At 45.3% G+C, this 22230-nt stretch overlaps 1 protein-coding gene across 1 annotated transcript in view; it reads right to left on the bottom strand.

Annotated features, from left to right (window-relative positions):
* LOC116353617 (serine/threonine-protein kinase D2-like) overlaps window positions 1–21284 on the bottom strand; it is a 36506-nt gene extending 15222 nt beyond the window's left edge. The window contains exon 1 of the mRNA XM_031790476.1: window positions 19804–21284. Within this exon, the coding sequence (XP_031646336.1) occupies window positions 19804–20130 (327 nt within the window). The 5' untranslated portion in view covers window positions 20131–21284. The remainder of the gene's footprint in view (window positions 1–19803) is intronic.
* Window positions 21285–22230: the final 946 nt, after the last annotated feature.

Genomic DNA, 22230 nt, shown 5'->3' with positions numbered 1-22230 from the left:
TTTAAGCCTATCAGCCTAGTGGCTGGTGTAACTGATGTGAAATGGCTATCTAGTTAGTGGGGTATGCACTAATAGCGTTTCAAACATCACTCGCTCTGAGACTTGGAGTAGTTATTCCCCTTGCTCTGCAAGGGCCGCGGCTTTTGTGGAGCGATGGGTAACGCTGCTTCGAGTGTGGCTGTTGTCGATGTGTTCCTGGTTCGAGCCCAGGTAGGGGCGAGGAGAGGGACGGAAGCTATAATGTTACACTGGCAGTACTATACTGCCTAAAAGAACATCCAATAGTCAAAAGGTATATGAAATACAAATGGTATAGAGAGAAATAGTCCTATAAATACTATATTAACTACAACCTAAAACCTCTTACCTTGGAATATTGAAGTCTCATGTTAAAAGGAACCACCAACTTTCATATGTTCTCATGTTCTGAGCAAGGAACTCAAACGGTAGTTTTCTACACGGCACATATTGCACTTTTACTTTCTTCTCCAACACTTTGTTTTTGCATTATTTAAACCAAATTGAACATGTTTCATTATTTATGAGGCTAAATTGATTTTTATTAATGTATTATATCAAGTTAAAATAAGTGTTCATTCAGTATTATTGTAATTGTCATTATTACAAATGAATAAATAAAAAGTCAGATTAATCGTTATCGGCTTTTTTTGGTCCTCCAAATATCGTATCGGCGTTGAAAAATCATAATCGGTCGACCTCTACCGTGTACCCCTCCAGCTATTCTGACAGCCTTTAGATCGCCAAAGTGATGACATTTTCACACAATCTATGATCGCAGGGACACAGAAATACCCCTTTTATCCTCCCTCTACCTAAATACTATGCAACTATCCAAAAAGTAGCTTTTAGCAATAACATAACTCGTGCCTTGTGTTGTGAACAAGGCTCCTCAGTACAATATTTCAATAGCCATACATGGCTTTACGACAGAGTCAGAAACAGAAGAGTTCTCACGATAGCTTTGTCCTCCTGTTCTTCTAAAGGTAAGAGGAACATACACCCTCCTCAAACAACAGCCATTGTTTAGACAGCCATGTCTCGTTTTTCAGCTGAACACACTGTACAGTATACAACACCAATGCCAAACCCCATCACTGAGAGTGTGAGTATCTCCAGACAGGGCGTGGAAAGTCCTCCATAGTGGGAAAGTCCTGTGGGGAGTTGGGACCCTCCCTGTTCAGGGACATGTTTAGAATGGGGCCTAACAGAGGACATGAAAGAGAACCATGCTGCCACTGAAACAGGGACAAGTGTTTAATGAGGCGTTGCCGCGGCGACTGGGGTGTAAAAGACGTCAGCGTGCAGCCTCATTAGCGCCTGACAACAGCTTGGCTCGTAGCTGGAATTTCTCCTTTCTCATTGTGGGTTAGCGGGGCATGGGCTATTCTTAACCCCGTGAGGTCACTGTGACGGAGGGATGAAACATATGACAGGAATGTCTTCTATTCCTGTCCTCCCTTTGCCCCCGAATCAGCACCGGCAGGGTAAGAGTGACAGCACAGGCCAGTGACGTCAGAGTTTATAGAGAGAGAGAATGACAGAGGTGAAGTCGGACGTTTACATACACCTTAGCCAAATACATTTAAACTCAGTTTTCACCATTTCTGACATTTAATCCAAGTAAAAATTCCCTGTCTTGGGTCAGTTAGGATCACCACTTCATTTTAAGAATGTGAAATGTCAGAATAATAGTAGAGAGAATGATTTATTTCAGATTTTATTTCTTTCATCACATTCACAGTGGGTCAGAAGTTTACATACACTCAATTAGTATTTGGTAGCATTGCCTTTAAATTGTTTAACTTGGGTCAAACGTTCTGGGTAGCCTTCCGCAAGCTTCCCACAATAAGTTGGGTGAATTTTGGCCCATTCCTCCTGACAGAGCTGGTGTAACTGAATCAGGTTTGTAGGCCTCCTTGCTCCCACACGCTTTTTCAGTTCTGCCCACAAATTTTCTATAGGATTGAGATAAGGGCTTGTGATGGCCACTCCAATACCTTCACTTTGTTGTTCTTAATCCAATTTACCATAACTTTGGAAGTATGCTCGGTGTCATTGTCCATTTGGAAGACCCATTTGCGACCAAGCTTTAACTTCCTGGCTGATGTCTCAGGATGTTGCTTCAATTTATCCACATAATTTTCCTGTCTCATTGTGCCATCTATTTTGTGAAGTGCCCTCTAGAATTGTGATACAGTGAATTATAAGTGAAATAATCTGTCTGTAAACAATTGTTGGAAAACTTAGTTGTGTCATGAACAAAGTAGATGTCCTAACCGACTTACCAAAACTATAGTTTGTTGAAAAGAAATGTGTGGAGTGGTTGAAAAACGAGTTTTAATGACTCCAACCTAAGTATATGTAAACTCCAACCTAAGTGTATGAAAAACAGAGAGGTGGGTGGTGGTAGGAATATTGCCTATTGTTAATGCCATAAATCCAATGCGGAAGTGTGAGAGTGACCGGTTGTTGCAAACTGGGAGATGACTGCAGAATCGCTGATATCCAAACCTACTAACTACACCTAGACACAAGGCCCAATACTCTCTGGAAGACAGGAAGTCAGATCGTTCGCTAGAAGAGTGTTTGTGTCACAAGCCTGAGTGCAGTATTCCCCTGCGTCCTCAGATTCAGCCTTACCACACACACACACACACACACACACACACACACACACACACACACACACACACAGGAAGAAACAGGCTCGGGCCTCCTAATAGCCAGACTGTTGGCCTTAGTTTCAGAGAGAAACCCTGGAATTGAGCAACAGAGGCTAGATGTGTAGGACACCAAATTATTCACCACTAGCTTAACATAAAGTTATAGCAATATTAACCCTAAGTATGAGATTTTAACATTTGCCCTCTACATGGTTATAGGCATAGTGCTGTGTAATGCAGTGGAGGCTCCTCCTCTGAGGAAGGAAAGGACCATGCTACTCAGTGAATTTCATAAAAATATAAATAAAAATTGTGAAACCTTAGTATAGTTTTATCTTAAAAAATTATAACTAAATATATTCACATCACCAAATAACTGATTGAAACACACTATTTTGCAATGAACGTCTACAGTAGCATGGAACAGCACTCTATAGGACAGCACTCTATAGGGTATCGCCATGGTGTATCCGGAGGACAGCTAGCTTCCATCCTCCTCTGGGTACATTGGCTTCAGTACAAAACCTGGGAGGCTCGTGGTTCTCACCCCCTTCCATAGACTTACACAGTAATTATGACAACTTCTGGAGGACGTCTTCCAACAAATCAGAGCTCTTGCAGCATGAACTGACATGCTGTCCACCCAATCAAAGGATCAGAGAATTAATCTAGTACTGAAAGCATAAGCTACAGCTAGCTAGCACTGCGGTGCGTAATGTGTGGTACGTACTTGAGTCAAAGAGAGAGAAAGGCAATAGTTTAACAGTTTTAAGCAAATTATTTTGTTCAAAAATGCAGGAGAAGCAGCAGAGAGAGCTAACTATATTTCATTTTCTTTGTTTACCTTTCACTTAATTAGCTAATGCAGCTAATTTAGTCTACTCAAACAGAGAGGAATGCTATTTATGTGTTCTTGTTCAGTGAACGCGCCTTTTTTCGCTGACTCGTGGTTAGCGGTGGAAGGACGTATGAGGCAGTGCTCTGTCTGAACTTCGTCATGGAGAGTAGGGCATGGAAAGGCACACAGGTTTACATTCCTGACGTGGCTGCTGCATACCAGAACACGCTCTGTAAACCAGCAGGACAGGAGTGGGAGAGGAGTGGAAAAACTGATGACACACACACACACAAGCGTGACAACACAGATACACACACACTAGAGTGCAAATACAGATATGCCCACATCTAGTACCAATAGTGCCAATCTTGACCAGCAGGGCCAGGATATGGTGGCAATCAGCCTGCTATCTGGATCCAGGGCTATATGACATATTCTACACAAACCGGAAGAGCCCAAGCTGGAATCATTTTTGCTCCAGTATACAACAAGGGAATAAAAGTCCAGATTCATATACCTCCTCTTGACCACAGAACGTGGCAAGCCTAAGAAAACAGGCCTACTTATTCAACAATGGACCAACATATCCAACCTGGACTCAGGGGTAGACGTAACATAGTTACCGTAAATCCGAGACACTACCATCAGTATGATATGTATTCATTTGTGGACATCCATCATCCATTTTGTGTGATACTGTATGTTACGAATTACAATTCGTATGATGTATTACAAATTTGCTAAATGTATGATATTTTACAAATTCCAATCTGTTGTTGCTAATGTTAGCTGGGTGGCTAATGCTAATGTTAGCTAGGTGGCTAATGTTAGCTAGGCTAGGGGTTAGGGTTTGAGGTTAAGGTTAGGAGTTAGGTTAACGGGTTAAGGGTTACTAACATAGTGGGGCGGCAGGGTAGCCTAGTGGTTAGAGCGTTGGACTAGTAACCGGAAGGTTGCAAGTTCAAACCCCCGAGCTGACAAGGTACAAATCTGTCGTTCTGCCCACAGCCTAGGAACAGTTAACCCACTAGGCTGTCATTGAAAATAAGAATATGCTCTTAACTGACTTACCTAGTTAAATAAAAGTAAAATAAATTTAAATAAATAGTGCGGCAGCACTGTCATCTGACCAAAGACCCCCATTCCATCAATTGAGTGTAACTATACAGCAAATGTCCCTTTCTCTCCCCAGTATTGGCATGATGCGTAATATGTAGCTCTTTAGGTAACTTTAACATTATAACCGAACCACTACTTGCCCTTTTAAGTTGCTTCCTCCATTCACAATTCACAGACTCTTTCGCGGTATGCACCTGCTTGACCTGTTAATTAAGTATAGTCTTGAGTATGTAAATGTTGCTCTATGCAAATTGACAGTATTATCCTCTAACACTTTGCTGGTTAAACAACCTATTGAATTCACCTTTTCCCCCCATGTATCATCTGCCATTATCATCCTTCAATCTTACTCTTTTTATTATCCAGCTTTTGTATTTTACCTCCTGTTTCTCTGATACAAAACACTCTAGAGAACGGATTCATGAGTCTGATATTAGGCTCCTCCGATATACCTTCAGATAAATCCATTTGTACTATTGTTCACATTTTGTGCTTATTGTGCAATTGTTAAGATACATCATGGGTCAGGTCTTCTTAAAAAGGTCATTTTTGTCCAATAACGGACTGGTGCCCCAATTTATAACAAGATAAATGAATCATTTATATTAATAACTTGACCAATATCCTCTACAGACACACACACACACACAAGCGTGTACACACACACACACACACACACACACACACACACACACACATATTAAATACTTTATTTGAATCCACAAATCACTTTACAGTTGAGAAGGATTCAACCATTTCAAAGGACAAGGATATCTGGACACTTGTGGATACAGATAGTACCTTCTCCACACAGCAAAGCCGACACAGAGCGTTAACTCGCTAGCTGCTTATTCAGGTCTGCAATCTGAAGGCCACATACTGTCAGCCTAAGTACATGGCTGAGACTCCTGAATATCAGCCCCACAGGCTTGCGCTGATAACCAAAGCTATTAGGGTGTAACACAAGGGGCTGGCATTTCAGTAAATTGTCGGCAAAGGTCTGCTCCAAGTAGGAGCTGAAAAAGCAACCCACTTCCAAAATAAGCTCCTCCCTCTGGCCTCCCCCCACAACAACATCTGGCATATTTTACACACACACACACACACACACACACACACACACACACACACACACACACACACACACACACACACACACACACACACACACACACACACAATCTACACCTAGCTATTATAGTACACAGAAACCAGCAGCCCAGTCCTGTGAGGTGTCTCTTATGAAACGGGAGGATTAGGCGTAGGAGAGAGGGATAGTTTATACGCTATAAGCAAGGTCTGTACCCACATGCATTTAAGTTTGTTTGGTGGGTTCGGTGTGTTAGAGGGGGCTGGTCTCGGGTGGGGGCTCGGCGACAAAGCGTCTCATTCTGCTCTGGGGGAGCGGGGAGGTAGTATAAGAGCCGTGTCCAGACTGGGTCGGGGGGGGGGGGGGGGGGGGGGGGGGGGGCTGGGGATAAAGGAGCTGTGCTCCGCTGCACTGGACTGGGCTTTTGTGGGCCTGCCTCTCCCTCTGCCTGGCCAGGTAAGCCGATAGGAACCTGGCCCCTGATCCCCCCCGGGCCTCGCTCTACACACTCGGAACTGAGCACAGCTTTCTTTATTCACAAGAGAAGGAGGGAGAGGGAAAAAGGGTGATGGAGAGCGAGACCTGAAAGAAAAAAAAAGAGAGAAAGTTAAGGAGTCAGGGATATGAGAGAGGAACAGGTGTACGAAGCATACCGATGTAGGATCTTCATTTGACCATGTTTCTCACAGCAGGAAAAATAAACCTGCAGCAACAGGAAATTGTGAATTGCTGTGTGGATTATTGTTCATGGACATTTTTCGTAGGGGTTGATCCATTTTTTAGTTGGGTCAAGTCAAGTCTGACATTTTTAAGTGGAAAGTGCAAACTTTAGAAGCCTTTTGAAACCTTCAATGCACAACAAGTTTACATTTCCTGCTGTGCAACAACAGGGGGGTCAAATGAAGGTCCTGCATCTGTAGAGCAGGAAAAGAGATGGAAGAGGAGGAGATTAAGATGGGCAAAATGTAAAGAAGATAGAAAGACCCCCTCTTCTTTTCCCTACAAACACCTCCTCCTCCCTCCATCCCACCTCCACTCAGCAGGCCGGGTGTTATAGATGGGATTCTCCAGAGAGATCTCAAAAGAAAACTGCACAACATGTGTTTGCTCAACATTCCCAAGGCATGCTGGGAGTGGATGGTTGGTCACACACACACATTCCTCCCCATCCACACTGGGAACCACAATGGACACATTACTGGGCTGTGAGTCATTCCCTTTATGTAGGCTCCCTCTACTCCCTCTGCTTTTGTTCCTTCCCTCCTCCCATAACCCGTTCTGGTTTTTATCCCTCATTCCCAGGTCAGGATGGAGGGGTTTTCACTGCTTTTGTGTGTGTGAGTGAGTGAGTGAGTGAGTGAGTGAGTGAGTGAGTGAGTGAGTGAGTGAGTGAGAGAGTGAGTGAGTGAGAGAGAGAACAAGCGAGAGAGAGAGAGAGAGAGAACAAGTGTGAGAGAGTGGAGAGAGAACAGGTGAGAGAGAGTGGAGAGAGAACAGGTGAGAGAGAGTGGAGAGAGAACAGGTGAGAGAGAGTGGAGAGAGAACAGGTGAGAGAGAGTGGAGAGAGAACAGGTGAGAGAGAGTGGAGAGAGAACAAGATTGAGTGAGTGAGTGAGTGAGTGAGTGAGTGAGTGAGTGAGTGAGTGAGTGAGTGAGTGAGTGAGTGAGTGAGTGAGTGAGTGAGTGAGTGAGTGAGTGAGTGAGTGGAGAGAGAACAAGATAGAGAGAGAGATGCAGGTTAGTGCTGCAGCTCCAGTCACATGACTAATGTCAGCGCTCCCCTCTAGACATTTTTACAAGGGACATCAGCGTTCCCTTCTAGTGATGCTCCCAGCATAATACTAGAAACAAATAATTTCATTCTGACTTCATCTCTCTCCCTAACCTTCCCGCTTCTCTCTCCCATTTTCTCTCCACTCTTGTCTTTCCACTGCCAGAGTCCTCTACTCAGCCCTAATGTAATTTGTTTACCTACTTGAGGTAGCTCCTCTCCTGCCCTCCCACCCCCCCATCCCTTCCCCCAGCCAGTCTGGCAGTCCTCTCACTTCCTCAGGCTCAGTCCCAAAACAGCCCCAGGTGGACAAGGGTGACCCCACCCAGCCAGCTAGCACACTGACCCCATTGTCGTCAGACTTACCTAACACGGCCCATTACTAAAACACCAACCTTAACTCTTACACTAAACCCTTCTTGTCATATGGCGGCCATTTTGGTATTGCTTCATGTTGGATTGTAATGTGGATATGAAACTACATACCAACTTCTGTAGAATTGATCTTTAAGGTTTCTGTACTTCCTGTGTATTTTTTTGTGTTTTTTTAGATGGGAGATGAGCTTTAATACTGCAGATAGATTGTAGCTTCCACCAATGTAATTGTCTGCATAATTTCCAATCCCCCATATATTTTTTGCAAATATCTAGATTTATATTGTATATACACACACATATTTTTAAAATATAATTTCCTTCATTATTTTCCCCTAACCTAATTGTAGTAAACTAATGGACAACACTTAGGCTTCTACTTCCAGCTTATACATACTATATACATGTTACAGTAGTTATCTTTTGTTTGTTTTTAGTCCTGGTCTTCCTCTATTTCTGATGTCCATCCAGTTTGATTTCCCTTTGACGTATATTTTTAACTGTGCCGTTTCACAAAAGTTCTGAACCTCTATACCTTTCACGTTGGTTATCTTGTTGTTATTAGTCCCACCCTTCAGCACCATTCAACCCCTCCCCATCTATCACTTAACACCATCCATATTGAATTTCTTTTTGACATTTATTTCTCAACTGCGCTGTGATGCTTCACAAAAGTTCGGAACCTTTCTATTCTCATAGTTTCCACAGACTGTAAATTAAAATATCACTTATTTTGTTGCTAAATGTATTATGACATGATCGATTCTTATTATTCTACCGTGCGAGATTCTTACTCAAACCACACGCCACGGCTCTAACAAAATCAAAGGAGCATGTTGGGATAAATCACGTTTGTCAGCCCACATACTCAAAGTAATTAGGCACGGTTGAACAGCTTTTCACTGTGAGCCCAGCGCACGAGACCGAGAGGGTTGAAGACCCACATGACACACCTATATCTTTCTCTCATATAATCTATCTATGATAATCGTCTATGTCCCCTCCTTCCTCTTTTTATGAAAGTCACGGCAGTGCCAGCCTCAGTGTTAAGTGTATTTACTAAATGCTTCTCTAACCTCAGGTTCCCCGAGTGCGGTAGTGTGTGTGCGTGTGCGTGCGTGCGTGCCTACGTAGGCCTCCGACACACGTCGCGGACCAGCACCGACACACACGTAACCCTCTGAGTATCTGCTGCCGTGCCTGGTAACCACGGATACCATCCGTGACCTTGTAGAAAAAGGCCGCCCCAGACCCTCCTGAGCAAACACGGCTTTTCCTGGAAAGCACCGAAGAACATCGTCCAGGCAGCATCTCAAAAAGAAACGGCATCTAAAGTTGAAGCTGCGATATGGGCCGATCTGAGCAAATTCACCTAAAAATGAAATGTGAGTTTCAGATCTGTCATTGAAAGCAAGTCTAAGAAGAGGTAGATCTGTTCTATGTGTGCTATTTTTATGCTTTCAGTTCTTTTGTTTGTGCGTCATTTACTTGCGATTTTGTACACCAGCTTCAAACTGCTGAAAATACTATATTTTTTGGTTATGGAAAATATACACTATACATACAAAAGTGTGTGGACACCCGTTCAAATGAGTGAATGGGATATTTCAGCCACATCCGTTGCTGACAGGTGTATAAATTCCAGCACACAGGCATGTGTAGACAGACATTGTCAGCAGAACTACCTTACTGAAGAGCTCAGTGACTTTCAACGTGGCATAGGATGCCACCTTTCCAACAAGTCAGTTCTTCAGAATTCTGCCCTGCTAGAGCTGCCACGGTCAACTGTAAGTGCTGTTATTGGGAAGTGGAAACGTCTAGGAGCAACAATGGATCAGCCACAAAGTGGTAGGCCACACAAGCTCACAGAACGGGACCGCAGAGTGCTGAAGTGCTTAGTGAGTAAAAATACTATTTACTCAGTTCCAAACTGCCTCTAGAAGCAACCTCAGCACAATAACTGTTCATCGGTAGCTTCATGAACTGGGTTTCCATGGCCAAGTAGCTGCACACAAGCCTAAGATTACCATGCACAATGCCAAGCGTCAGCTGGAGTGGTGTAAAACTTGCCGCCATTGGACTGTAGAGCAGTGGAAACGCGTTCTCTGGAGTGATGAATCACGCCTCACCATCTGGCAGTCCAATGGACGAATCTAGGTTTGGTGGATGCCAGGAGAACGCTACCTGCCCCAATGCATAGTGCCAACTGTAAAGTTTGGTGGAGGAGGAATAACAGTCTGGGGCTGTTATTCATGGTTCGGGCTAGACCCCTTAGTTCCAGTTGACATTCTAGACGATTCTGTGCTTCCAACTTTGTGGAAGGCCCTTTCCTGTTTCAGCATGACAATGCCCCCGTGCACAAAGCGAGGTACATACAGAAATGGTTTGTCGAGATCGGCGTTGAAGAACTTGACTGGCCTGCACAGAGCCCTGACCTCAACCCCATCAAACACCTTTGGGATGAATTGGAATCGCCCAACATCAGTGCCCTACCGCACTAATGCCCTTGTGGCTGAATGGAAGCAAGTCCCCGCAGCAATGTTTCAACGTCGAGTGGAAAGCCTTCCCAGAAGATGGGAGGCTGTTGTAGCAGCGAAGCGGGGACCAACTCCATAATAATGCCCATGATTTTGGAATGAGATGTTCGACAATACTTATGTATTTCACAGCGGTTTAAATGGTACAGCGATTCTCTAACCGACACTTGCTTGTTTCGTCACCAAACGGAAATTGGAACTTTAGCAACCAGGAAATGGCAGAGCCATTTCTGAATAGTGCACCTTTAGGAACCCCTTCCTCGGGTTTGAATGTATACCAACTGGGTTAGGGATTCATGGCATTTACGTGAGTGAGCGTTGTTGTGTGAAGAGATAGAAGTGCACATGTCTGTCTGCCCTTGATCCACAGAGCTCTCTCCCTGCTCTCAAAGAGCCCTGTGTGTTCCGTCTGCTGCCCTGGAAATGTGAGGAATTTTCCTGCCTGCTTGCTTGCCTGCCTGCCGGACCAGCTGGGAGGGTTTTGCATAGTAACATGCCACCGAATGCTTCTGCTGCTGGTGCCTCAAATTGGATTATGGTACAAAGCTAAATCATTGGATTAGTATTATAATGTCTCGGGGTGATCTGGAATGCAGGGCTCTACAGTAACAGTAAGTATGGACCTACTATACAGCCTTTGACACCTTCTGTAGAAAAACACTGACAAGGTTGTTTCTACCTAGACTAACTGAGTGACGGACGGGCCTCAACATTTTCGAAATGATCAAGTCCACTTTCATTGCACTTAAAAGAACGATTGCTCAACTCGAGAAAACCGTGGCTTCAAACTAGGTACAAAACCACAGCATTCCCCTTGATCCTAGCAGCGTATGGCCTGAACCTTGCTTCCCATCTCTCGCTTTCTCTCTCTCTCACTATTTCTCAATCTCTGTAAATGTCCTTTTCCTCTCTCGCTCTCTTTCTCTCTCTCCCTCTTTCTAAATCTCTCAATCCCTGTCAATACCCCTTTATATAACTCTCTTTCTCTCTCTGTCATCCTCTCTCCCTTTCCCCCTCCTCTAATTGATAAGTGGACATGTCATTAGCAGTGCTTTGAATAGTCAAATGGAGGAGTACGCTGCCTGCTAATGCCCGCCAGGAAACACTGTACGTTCATGCAAAGCTGCTCCGAGCTGCTCTGCTATGATGCAAATGAACAGAGTGGGGAAGAGGGAAGAGTACGGGGTTTGGGTAAGGGAGCGCTGTGTGGATCAATGGCGGAAGCTGTCGTTTCAATATGGGACACCATTTCCTCTAGAAGCCTGCTGGTTGTGTGTGTGTCTGCATAAAGCTGTGGTGTGGTAAAGGTGTGGCGGCTCAGACCATTGTGCTACCACGCTAATGCTTTCCTGACTCACTGAGCTGTGCACCTGCCTGGGTTTAGCGAATTGGTCTGATAAGTCTAGGTCCAAGAGGCTTCTAAACAGCTTCTACCCCCAAGTCATAAGACTTCTTAACATCTAATGAAATGGCTACTCAGACTATTTGCATTGCCCCCCCCCCCCCCCTTCACTCTTTTACGCTGCTGCTACTCTCTGTTATTATCTATGCATAAGTCAATAAAATAACTCTACCTACTTGAAAATATTACCTCAACTAACCTGTGCCCCTGCACATTGACTCTGTACCGGTACCCCCTGTATATAGCCTCGCTGTTGTTATTTTACTGCCACTCTTTAATTATTTGTTACTTTGTTTATTTCTTTATTTTTTATTTGAATAGGTATTTTTCTTAAAACTGCATTGTTGGTTAAGGGCTTGTAAGTAAGCATTTCACTGTAATATCTACACCTGTTGTATTCCGCGCGTGTGACAAATACAATTTGATTGAGGGCTCCCAAAATGCATACACACGCACACACTCAACCAAAATGGGTTAGAACAAGAACAAAATGTATCAAATGAACATATGTGTTACACGCAGATCAATCGTTCGGAGGGCTGGATTGGTTGAGACAGACAGACCTGGATTAGGCGGAGTCGTCATGTAGCTACAATAACAGCAATAATATTGAATGCTAGAGGATTGTCTTCCGCCACACAATACAACGTTGTCCATCAGGCTGGACCCTTTTCGTCACGATCAGGACTGGCGGTGCAGTGTGTGTGCGCACGCAAGTATTCTTTACTGCTTTCTTGTGTGTGTGTGTGTGTGTGTGTGTGTGTGTGTGTGTGTGTGTGTGTGTGTGTGTGCTCCTGCCTGTGTGTGGTGTGTGCAGTGGTGTATTTTGGTAAAAATACTTTAACGTTTTCACACGTGAGTTCCAAACATCTCTAACGGTCGCCCCAGCGGGAGTTGTTTTATGTGCGTGATGTCAGAATGCTCTCACTGTTCCAAAATATGATTGTTACGCAACAGGACAGTTGCAGTGCTAGAGGCGTTACTACAGACCTGGGTTTGATCCCGGGTCTGTAGTAACGCCCAGCGTCGTCTGGGTTAGGGGAGTGTTTGGCCAGGGGGCTTTACTTGGCTCATCACGCTCTAGCGCCTCCTTGTGGTGGGCCAGGTACCTGCAGGCTGACCTCTGGTCATCAGGAGAACGGCGTTTCCTCGGACACATTGGTGCGGCTGGCGTCCAGGTTAAACGGGAGGGTGTTAAGAAGCGAGGTTTGGCGGGTCATGTTTCGGGAGGACTCATAACTCGACCTTCGCCTACAGAGCCCGTTTGGGAGTTGCAGCGATGAGACTAGATTGAAATTGGGGAGAAAAAAGGGGGTAAAAAAATAAATAAAATGCTAATATTATTTTTTTGCCCATTTCATTGTGTACAATTTATGTTTGAGGCTTTACTGAGTGGAGATACTTCTCTCTTCAATAAGAGCCCAAGCACTTCCCCGGGGTTTCCCAAGATCAACGATGCAGGCATTTGCGCATCTCCAGTCAGATCAGGCCTTGAACAAACTTTTTCCCCCTGGCACATTTTCCGGCTGGTACCCGCATTGCCTTCATTGTTGTTTTCCTTACAAATAATAACTTTGGACATGTCTGTCAGACCAAAGATGTTATAACAAAATGAGGTGAAGGGATGGTTCACTCATCTTTCGAGTAAACTTCCAGAAGTGAATGATGGTAGATGACACACCCCCTTCAACATGCACACTGCAAACAGACCGAACTCATCTTGTCTCCTCTTCTTATCTTGGTTGACGCGAAAAAACAAACATGGCGGAGTGCACAAACCACCCATCGTCGGATTACTTTAGATTTTTTAAAAGTGTTTTACTCAGTTATTTAGATCGTAATTGCTATTAGCTCATTCAGATTATGGATTCTGTCAGCCAAGAGTTAACTAAATATAACCGCTTGTGTTATGTCAATCTTTCCTCAGTTAGCGCTATGACTAAATGTAGCCTACATTTTCCGGTTTGGATGAGAATTGTGTTATGCGGTCTGTGAAAGTCTGAAAAATGCATCCAAAAATAAATTGGTCGCGTTGAGGATATAACCTTGTAAAGACCGTGTTTGTGCAAAATGCATCTGTGAAAAAACAGTGTAGCCAGCTTTAACCCAGACTGTTGCGTTGGGCATTCTAAATAAGTGCTTTAATCAAAGCGGTTTGAGGTTATGCTGCAGGGACAACTGTAGAATGATCACACCTGTGTGTTGATACGCACAGGGTTAACGCTTGGATTGCTTTCGCTGTAAAGCATCATTTCAAAATCTGAGACGACAGGCGGAATAACAAAAGGCAAAGTTGTGTTTTGTAATATTGCACTTGTGATTTCATGAATATTAATAATTTTTTTGTAATATTATTTGACTGATATGCTATTCAGCGGTTGCTGACGAAAATGATCCCGCGACAGGGATGGGTAGCTTTAAGAAGTTTTTAACTTCATACATTTTTCCCTCACACCCAAAAGTACTCGTTATATTTTGAATGCTTAGCAGGACAGGAAAATGGCCCAATTCCCACACTTATCAAGATAACACCCTGGTCGTCTCTACTGTCTCTGATCTGGCAGACTCAATAAACGCAAACGGTTCGTTTGTAAATTATGTCTGAGGTTGTAACGTGCGCGCTGGGAGTCGGGAAGCAAGTTCAGGGAGTGAATAATTGAATAAATAAATGAAAACATAATACAAAACAAGAAACACGAACAACGCACAGGCATGAAACTGAAACAGAGTCCGAGTCACTAACACCTGAGGAAAGAACCAAGGGGATTGACAGGTAATCAAGGAGGTGATGGGAGTCCAGGTGAGTGTCATGAGGCGCGAGACGATGGTGACAGGTGTGCGGGATAATCAGCAGGCTGATGACCTAGAGGCCGGAGAAGGAGTATACCTGACAGAGGTTTGGAGTGTGACCCTGGCTATCCGTAATAATAAAAAACTTGAAAGTTGTGCAGTCTGGTTTGCTTAATATAAGGAATATTTAAAACCAAATACTTTAAAACTTTTACTCAAGTATTATTTTACTGGGGACTTTAGTCATTTTATATTAAAAAGGTATCTTTACTTTCGCTCAAGTATGACAACACCACTGGGTGTCTGTGTGCTTACATGCATGCGTACACATGGGCGTGTGTGTGTGTGTGTGTGTGTAAAAGAGAGACAGAGGTAAACAGGAGATAGTGTGTGTGTATGATCACATTCCCAGGCCCAGCTCCTCCAGGGAGGCAGATAAAGAAACTGCCCATTCCAGAACGGAGGTGGAAACAATGGCCAGTGACTTTCAGTTGCAGCTGTGTGTGTGTGTGTGGGGGGGGGGGGGGGGGATATGGCCCACCTGTCCAAATCGCTACACCTCTTCCTGTGTACAGTTCCACATTTCAATTGCTCTGTCTTTCTCACTCTGTCTTTATCACTCTGTCTTTATCACTCTGTCTTTATCACTCTGTCTTTCTCACTCTGTCTTTCTCACTCTGTCTTTCTCACTCTGTCTTTCTCACTCTGTCTTTCTCACTCTGTCTTTATCACTCTGTCTTTATCACTCTGTCTTTCTCACTCTGTCTTTCTCACTCTGTCTTTCTCACTCTGTCTTTCTCACGCTTTTCCCTTTAAGTGTTTTTTTGTTTTTACATTTTAAACTCCTTCTCTCTTGGTCTCTCCATTCCTCTCCATTTCTCTCCATTCCTCTCCATTCCTCTCCATTCCTCTCCATGCCTCTCCATTCCTCTCCATTCCTCTCCATTCCTCTCTATTCCTCTCCATTCCTCTCCATTCCTCTCCATTCCTCTCCATTTCTCTCCATTCCTCTCCATTCCTCTCCATTCCTCTCCATTCCACTCCATGCCTCTCCATTCCTCTCCATTCCTCTCCATTCCTCTCCATTCCTCTCCATTCCTCTCTATTCCTCTCTATTCCTCTCTATTCCTCTCCATTCCTCTCTATTCCTCTCCATTCCTCTCCATTTCTCTCCATTCCTCTCCATTCCTCTCCATTCCTCTCCATTCCTCTCCATTCCTCTCCATTCCTCTCCATTCCTCCGTGAGCCCCGTTCACTACAGATGCCACTCTAGAGTGCAGGAGTAGTGAGGGTGGCCACGTGTTGTATGCTAGACTGATAATCACAGACACCTATACTAAATACACACCTCGCTTTGCGCACGGGGGCATTGTCTTGCTGAATTTTGAAACCTAAATAGCAAGCGAACAAGGTTGACTTACAGTAGAAATCTGTGATCCTGAGAGTATTTTCTCTCCGTCTGCGGGAAACCAATGAAGGGTGGGTTTGCTAGTGTTTTCTTAGTGAATAACCATACCAACCTCAGTGCCAAGGATCTGTGCAACGTTCAGGCATCAGTTATTACAATCCTGTTACAACAATCTGACGTGATGAAACTATGGTAACACTTCAAATGACACAGTCAAGCCTCGACAGGTCGGCCCTCCCCAGTCTCACGCGCGCACATTCATTACAAGTCCAATTAGTAAACAGGTTATTGCTCTGAGAGGTAAGGATCAGCTTGAATAGACACACCTCTTGGCAGAGTGAGACTTGATTGGCCGATGAAAGAGACACAACAAGCGACATGAAGCTCACAGCCACATGGGACTGAATGGCTCTATGACGAGACACAAATTACCACTTTTCAACTGGTGCTTGTTTGCGACATTAAAACGTCTCTAGCATGCAGTACAACATCCCCGACACACATATCTACTGTAGATTGTCCCGTAGGTTTGCCTTCCAGCCATGGTCTTATGGGGACTTAACGTTTGATCCTGTGGCTTCACAGGAAGTCCGTATTAGCCTCAGACCAATGGGAAGCGGGGGTGGTCTCTATGAGTCAGAGTTACCGTATGACACTCAGCAACACACTGGGAGTGGAGGCTCAATAGACCCCAATTGTCCGGAAACAATGGGAGAGATCTGCCCAACGGTCAGCACCAAATTACCCCTACCCTACCTCGTCTCCCACCAACCCCAGAGAGAGGGGGAGGCGCCCTGGGGGAATACGTGGAGGACGACGGGGGGGGGGGTGGAGGTGGAAGGATGAGGAGGAAGAGGAGGAGGAGGAGGACGTGGATCGCCCCCGGACAGAGTGGACTCCAAGAGGAAACAGGCCTCATTTCCACCTCTTTATCCGTCAGACAATGGGCCACCGCTAGCAGGGAGAGTGATGGGGAGAGGAGGAGTGGGGAGGAAGGGAGAGGAGGAGGAGGGAAGGACAGGGGAAGAGAGGAGCAGATAGGGGAGAAAGGTGAGGATGGGGGAGAGGAAGGGAGGAAGGGAGGACGGGAGGCGGAGAGAGAATAACAGCTTTTGGGAAGAAGAGAATGAAGGAAGGAGAGAAGATGAGAGTAGGAGGAGGGAATGGAAGGATGCCTGTCCACAAATCACTGAATAAACCATCAAGTGTTCTGCTGTTTCAGGGTTGAACAGACATACACAGCACTAGTGTTAAGGTCTTATTTGATCTTATGCCACTAGGAGCAGGGGCTGGAGGGCAGGGAAAGAGAGTGTCCTCCTACATATTGTAGGCTCTGAAGTTAATGGAAAAACGTGTCAGTGGAACACAGCGAGGCTGGCTGGCTGTTAAATAAACAGAGAGAGAGAAAGAGAGCAGCCTGGCCTGGCCGTGGCTGGTGACTCAACATTTCTGATTGAGACGGACGGACGGGAGAGGAGCGCCGAAGGGAATGATGGAACCGTGACAAAACCCCCCTACTCCTGACACACACGCACGCACGCGCACACACTGCCAAACCTGAAATCCCCCTAAAAACAAAGCCCCTGTCATGCCATCCATATGTAAGGACAGGGGGACTGACTGACTGGTTTTCAGGTGCTGGTGTTCATTAAAGTGGCCCTCCAGTCTCCTTTGAACCAATAACATGCACCCATCCACATCGACGGGGCTGCAGTGGAGCGGGTAGAGAGCGTCAAGTTCCTCTGGTTCAAATCACTAAAGATTTAAAATGGTCCACCCGCACGCACAGTCGTGAAGAAGGCACGGCAGCGCCTCTTCCCCCTCAGGAGATTGAAAAGGTTTAGCATGTGGGCCCTCCAATCCTCAAAAAGCTCTACAGCTGCACCATTGAGAGCATCTTGTCTGGCTGTATCCCTGCTTGGTGTGGCAATAGCACCGCCCTCGATCGCATGGAGCTACAGGGGGTGGTGTGGACAGCCCAGTACATCACTGGGGCCGAGCTCCCTGCCTTCCAGGACCCTCTATATTAAGCGCCGTGAAACAAAGTCCCGGAAAACCGTTAAGAAGACTCCAGCCACCCAACCCAACGACTGTTCTCCGCGCGGCACCGGTGCATCAAGTCTGACACCAGCAGATGCCTGGAACAGCTTCTATCCACAAGCAATAAGACTGCCCCACACGGGACTCTACACACTCACGCACACTGACACTCCAACACACACATAACATGCACACACACACACTCCAATGCAATCTTCCTTTATGCCCGCTGTTACTCTTGTTTATCACACATCCTGATGCCTAGTCTCCTTAACCCCGATGCATATCTGCCTCCGTCACTCCAGTATCCCTGCACCTTGGAAACATGTTATGGGAATTGACCCGGTGTCATAGCTTCTTACCTTCTCGTGTTCTTCTTATTTCTTGATTTTCCGCGTGTTCTTGAGTTCGCCACATTGATGCTGAAGACCGCATCGCTGGGTTCAGCGCTTGCAAGAGAGGCACCTCACTGTACTCGCGGCACGTGACATTAAAATGTGAACCGTGACGAGGACGGTAGAGTGTTTCCCGAAGGGGGAGAAAAGGGGAGTCCGAGCATAAACATCTACAGTTGACACAGGGACTTCTGAAACCCGTCACAGGGATATGAAGGGGCAGGCGTGGAGCTGATTTTGTCCCCGCAAAACAATAAACAGTTTAGGGAAAGCAGTGTTTCCTGGAACAGTTACCACGTTTTGCACATTTTTCAAGCTACTGTTGGCCAAACCTCCAGCGACTGGCTTTGGAAATCTGGTAATCTAACCATCTCAGAGTGTAATTGGCTGAGAGAAACCAACGCCTCTCATGCCAGACACTGACTTGAGGATTATGCTCTCCTGCAAAATGGCCGCCTTCTTCCCTGAACTGCACATGCATGGCCCAGGTAAAAAACCTGGCTGTATGGTAAGACACCACGGCGGATTACTCTGTAATTGTTTACCTTTCCTTTTGATGCACAGAGATTGGTGCCACTCTGAGCACAACCAAATCAAATGAAAACATCATCAGTGGATTTAAATGCGTTTCATAAATTGGACTGCAAATGCAGATTGTGGAAGGTATCCTTTCAGACATGGGAGGCTCATGCAGGGGTACTTGTCGTAATTAGAGTGGCCTGGTAGGCGTCCTGGTTTTGTGACTTTATTAGATCATGGTCTGTCACAGTGATGTAACGGTGTTTGCCTGGATGTCATCAACTGCTGGACTGACTTCGAGACAAAATCATATACATCTATATGTCACTTCATGGCACCTGGATGTACTCAGTGTGTGTGTTTGTGTGTGTGAGAGAGAGAGAGAGAGAGAGACATTCACTGCCAAAATTCCTCATCATTAGCTATGAGATGTCAGAGACAGCTGGATAAAGATAGCACTGGCATTTAGGGCTCATCGGCGATTACTAAACAGATAAACACGACACACACACACACCAATTCAGGGCAAATATAGTATTCCGTAGGTAAATCTCACACACGTCGACATGGTCTCAGAGCAATTCGTATTATTCTGTACTTAAATATGTGACACATCGCGACTCAAACAAGCAACCTTTGGATTGCTAGACGGTCGCAGAGTACGCCCACCCATCCTCCCTGATCATCCTCCCTACTTTTGTTTCTGTCTAAAGTAACTAGACCATACATCTTGGAGATGCTCAGAAATACGTCAAGTATGTTTCGTATGGCTCTGAGGCCAGGCTGCACACACACACACACACACACACACACACACACAGCTTGTGCTCTCACCTTGATGTCGACAATGGAGCAGGCAATCTGTTTGACGTAGGCAAGGTCAGCGGTCTGGGGCAGCAGCACTGACTCCCTGGTCAGCCCAATCTGGATGATGAAGGAGACCCCAGCTGGGGTGGGGGGCACGTAGGAATTGGCAACCCCCCCAGGGCCCAGCCCAGCCCCCAGTTCCACAGGGAGGAGACCACCGTGAGCAGGGGAGGGAGGCACGGCCATGGGGGTCCCCTGCTGCATCACCACAGAGCCTGGGGGAGAGGGGCCCCCCGTGTGGAAGAAGACCTGGGATAGGGGTCCCGACGACATACAGGGGCTGGCGTTGGCCATCCCTCGCTACACACGCTCTACCTCCCTCAAAAGAGCAGGAGCGCGAGGGTGTCGACACAGTGATCCACAGACAAATACACACCGCTACTGGGAGTCTCTGCCCTTTGACCACCCCTTCTCCCAGAGGAGTCAGGAGGAGATCCCTATCCAGGAAGACCTGCTTCTTCTTTTTCTTTCTTTCTTTCTATCTCTCCCTCTTGATCTTTTGTCATCTGCACTCACACGTCTTCTTTCATTATCCCGGCGAGGCAAGCGTGAGAGACAGACTGAGAAAAACTTCTCCCCTCCTACCCACCGCTCCTCCTTCTCGGGTGAAGAAGTTGTTCTGCTGATGAGAAAGTCTCAATTTTCACAGGAAACACTTGAGGAAGGAGAAAGAAGGGGGGGAAAAGTTTGTTGTCCTTAGACTCCAGCCTGTACAAAATGGCTTCCTTGAGCAGGAAACTGAGAGAATGAAGGAGAGACAGCCTGGTGGTGCTTTTCTTTAACAAGTCTTGTCCTGTTTCAGTTTCAGCCGAGTTAACTATTTTTCTGTAGAAAAGCAAGACCGAGAGTACCTCCCTCTCCCTCCTGCTCCCTCCTTTCTGAACTTGCAACAGCCAAGGAGGAAGTGATATGACTGACACAACTCTCGGCCAATGGGTGGAGGAGAGCTCTGGATAAGCCCATGTCAGTCCCTCCCACTCCCTGGTCTTCTCCCATGCTCTATGTTTTATGTTGCAGTAATTTGTCTTGTTTACTCCTTCTCTAACAGCTGGGCTCTTCTTATTCTAGCCCGAGGGGAACTGCACACAAATATTTATCTCTCTCCCTCTAAAACACTATCCCTCTTTTCTCTGTGGCTTTGCTTTTTGTTCTCTCTCCTCACCCTCTTGGCAGTGCCAATGACATTCAGGCCTCTCTCTGATTCGAATGTAGGACCACACCTACAGTGCAACTACCATTCTACTCAGTGAAGTAGAAAAGAGCTGTAAAAAATTACTTTTGATAGTTCACTCAGTTTATAACTTGTGGTAGGTACTCTTTGTTTAATATCTGTTCAACGTATAATTGCTTATTATGAAAAACGATTATTTAGATATAGGTAATTAGCCATAGATGATGCTAATTTAAATAAGAGACGTGGCCACAATAAACCTACTGTAAGAAGCACTTTCTTATCGATGGTTGTTCTGAGTTGTACCTCCTTTAAGGGCCACTAGAGGGAGATGTATCCCCCAGAGTCTCTGACATAATCATAACACTGGAACAGATCCAAGGACTGTTTTGATCTTCATCACATAACTAATAAAACCGGCCTTGCTCGTCTTCATTAAGGGGTGCTGTGAGCTTGATATTTCTGGGTTGTCTTCTCCAGAGCATGGGTAGCAGGTGGCTGTCAAGATTGTCATGTTAATGTGGCTTGTTCGTTAACAATCCCTTGGTCACTTGCTTGCTGTGGGTCCTGTTGTATCTTTTCCTAGAGCCCTGTAAAAACTGTCTAGTTGCAGAATTGGCAATGACCGGGTTAGAAGACGGGTACTTCAGGCATTCCTGGTCTGAAGAGAAGTCAGGTGAGGGAGAGAAGAGCGTATTGGGTCGTTCCACGAAATTAGTCCCTTTTGGGCAGTGGAACTTGGTGCTGGAAAAACCTGTTTGATTTCTGCAAATGTTTACACTCTGTCATAAAGAGGACATGATAAACTGAATAAAAAAACATGCTTTCCCCATCTCAAGAGGTTTTAAATAAGTAAATAAAAAATACTTGCAAATAACAGGGTTGACGACGCCATCTTACATCAGCGATAAAGCTCCTTGTGACAGGGAGAACGTTAAAACATTTCTAGCCTGTCGAGCTATGGGCAACAGGGTTGACATATTATGCTCGACACGCTCAGTTTTCCACCACAAAATGGCCAAAAAGAGTAGAACCAGGTCATGATTTCATGCTATGATTTAATTATTTTATGTTCAATGTTTCTTTTGGAGAAAAACAAAAGATTTAAATAGGAATAGTTTCACCATATTAAAATGAGAGTTCAGTCCACTTAACGTAACTTAACATTTGCGAAAGTTTTTATTTTAAGCGTAAAATGAATCACTAATAAATAATCATCTTTA

Source organism: Oncorhynchus kisutch, linkage group LG15 (assembly GCF_002021735.2).
Source record: "Oncorhynchus kisutch isolate 150728-3 linkage group LG15, Okis_V2, whole genome shotgun sequence".
NCBI classification, from domain to species: domain Eukaryota; kingdom Metazoa; phylum Chordata; class Actinopteri; order Salmoniformes; family Salmonidae; genus Oncorhynchus; species Oncorhynchus kisutch.
The sequence above is the reverse complement of the archived record's forward strand: the minus strand, read 5'-3'. Positions and strand labels throughout refer to the sequence as shown.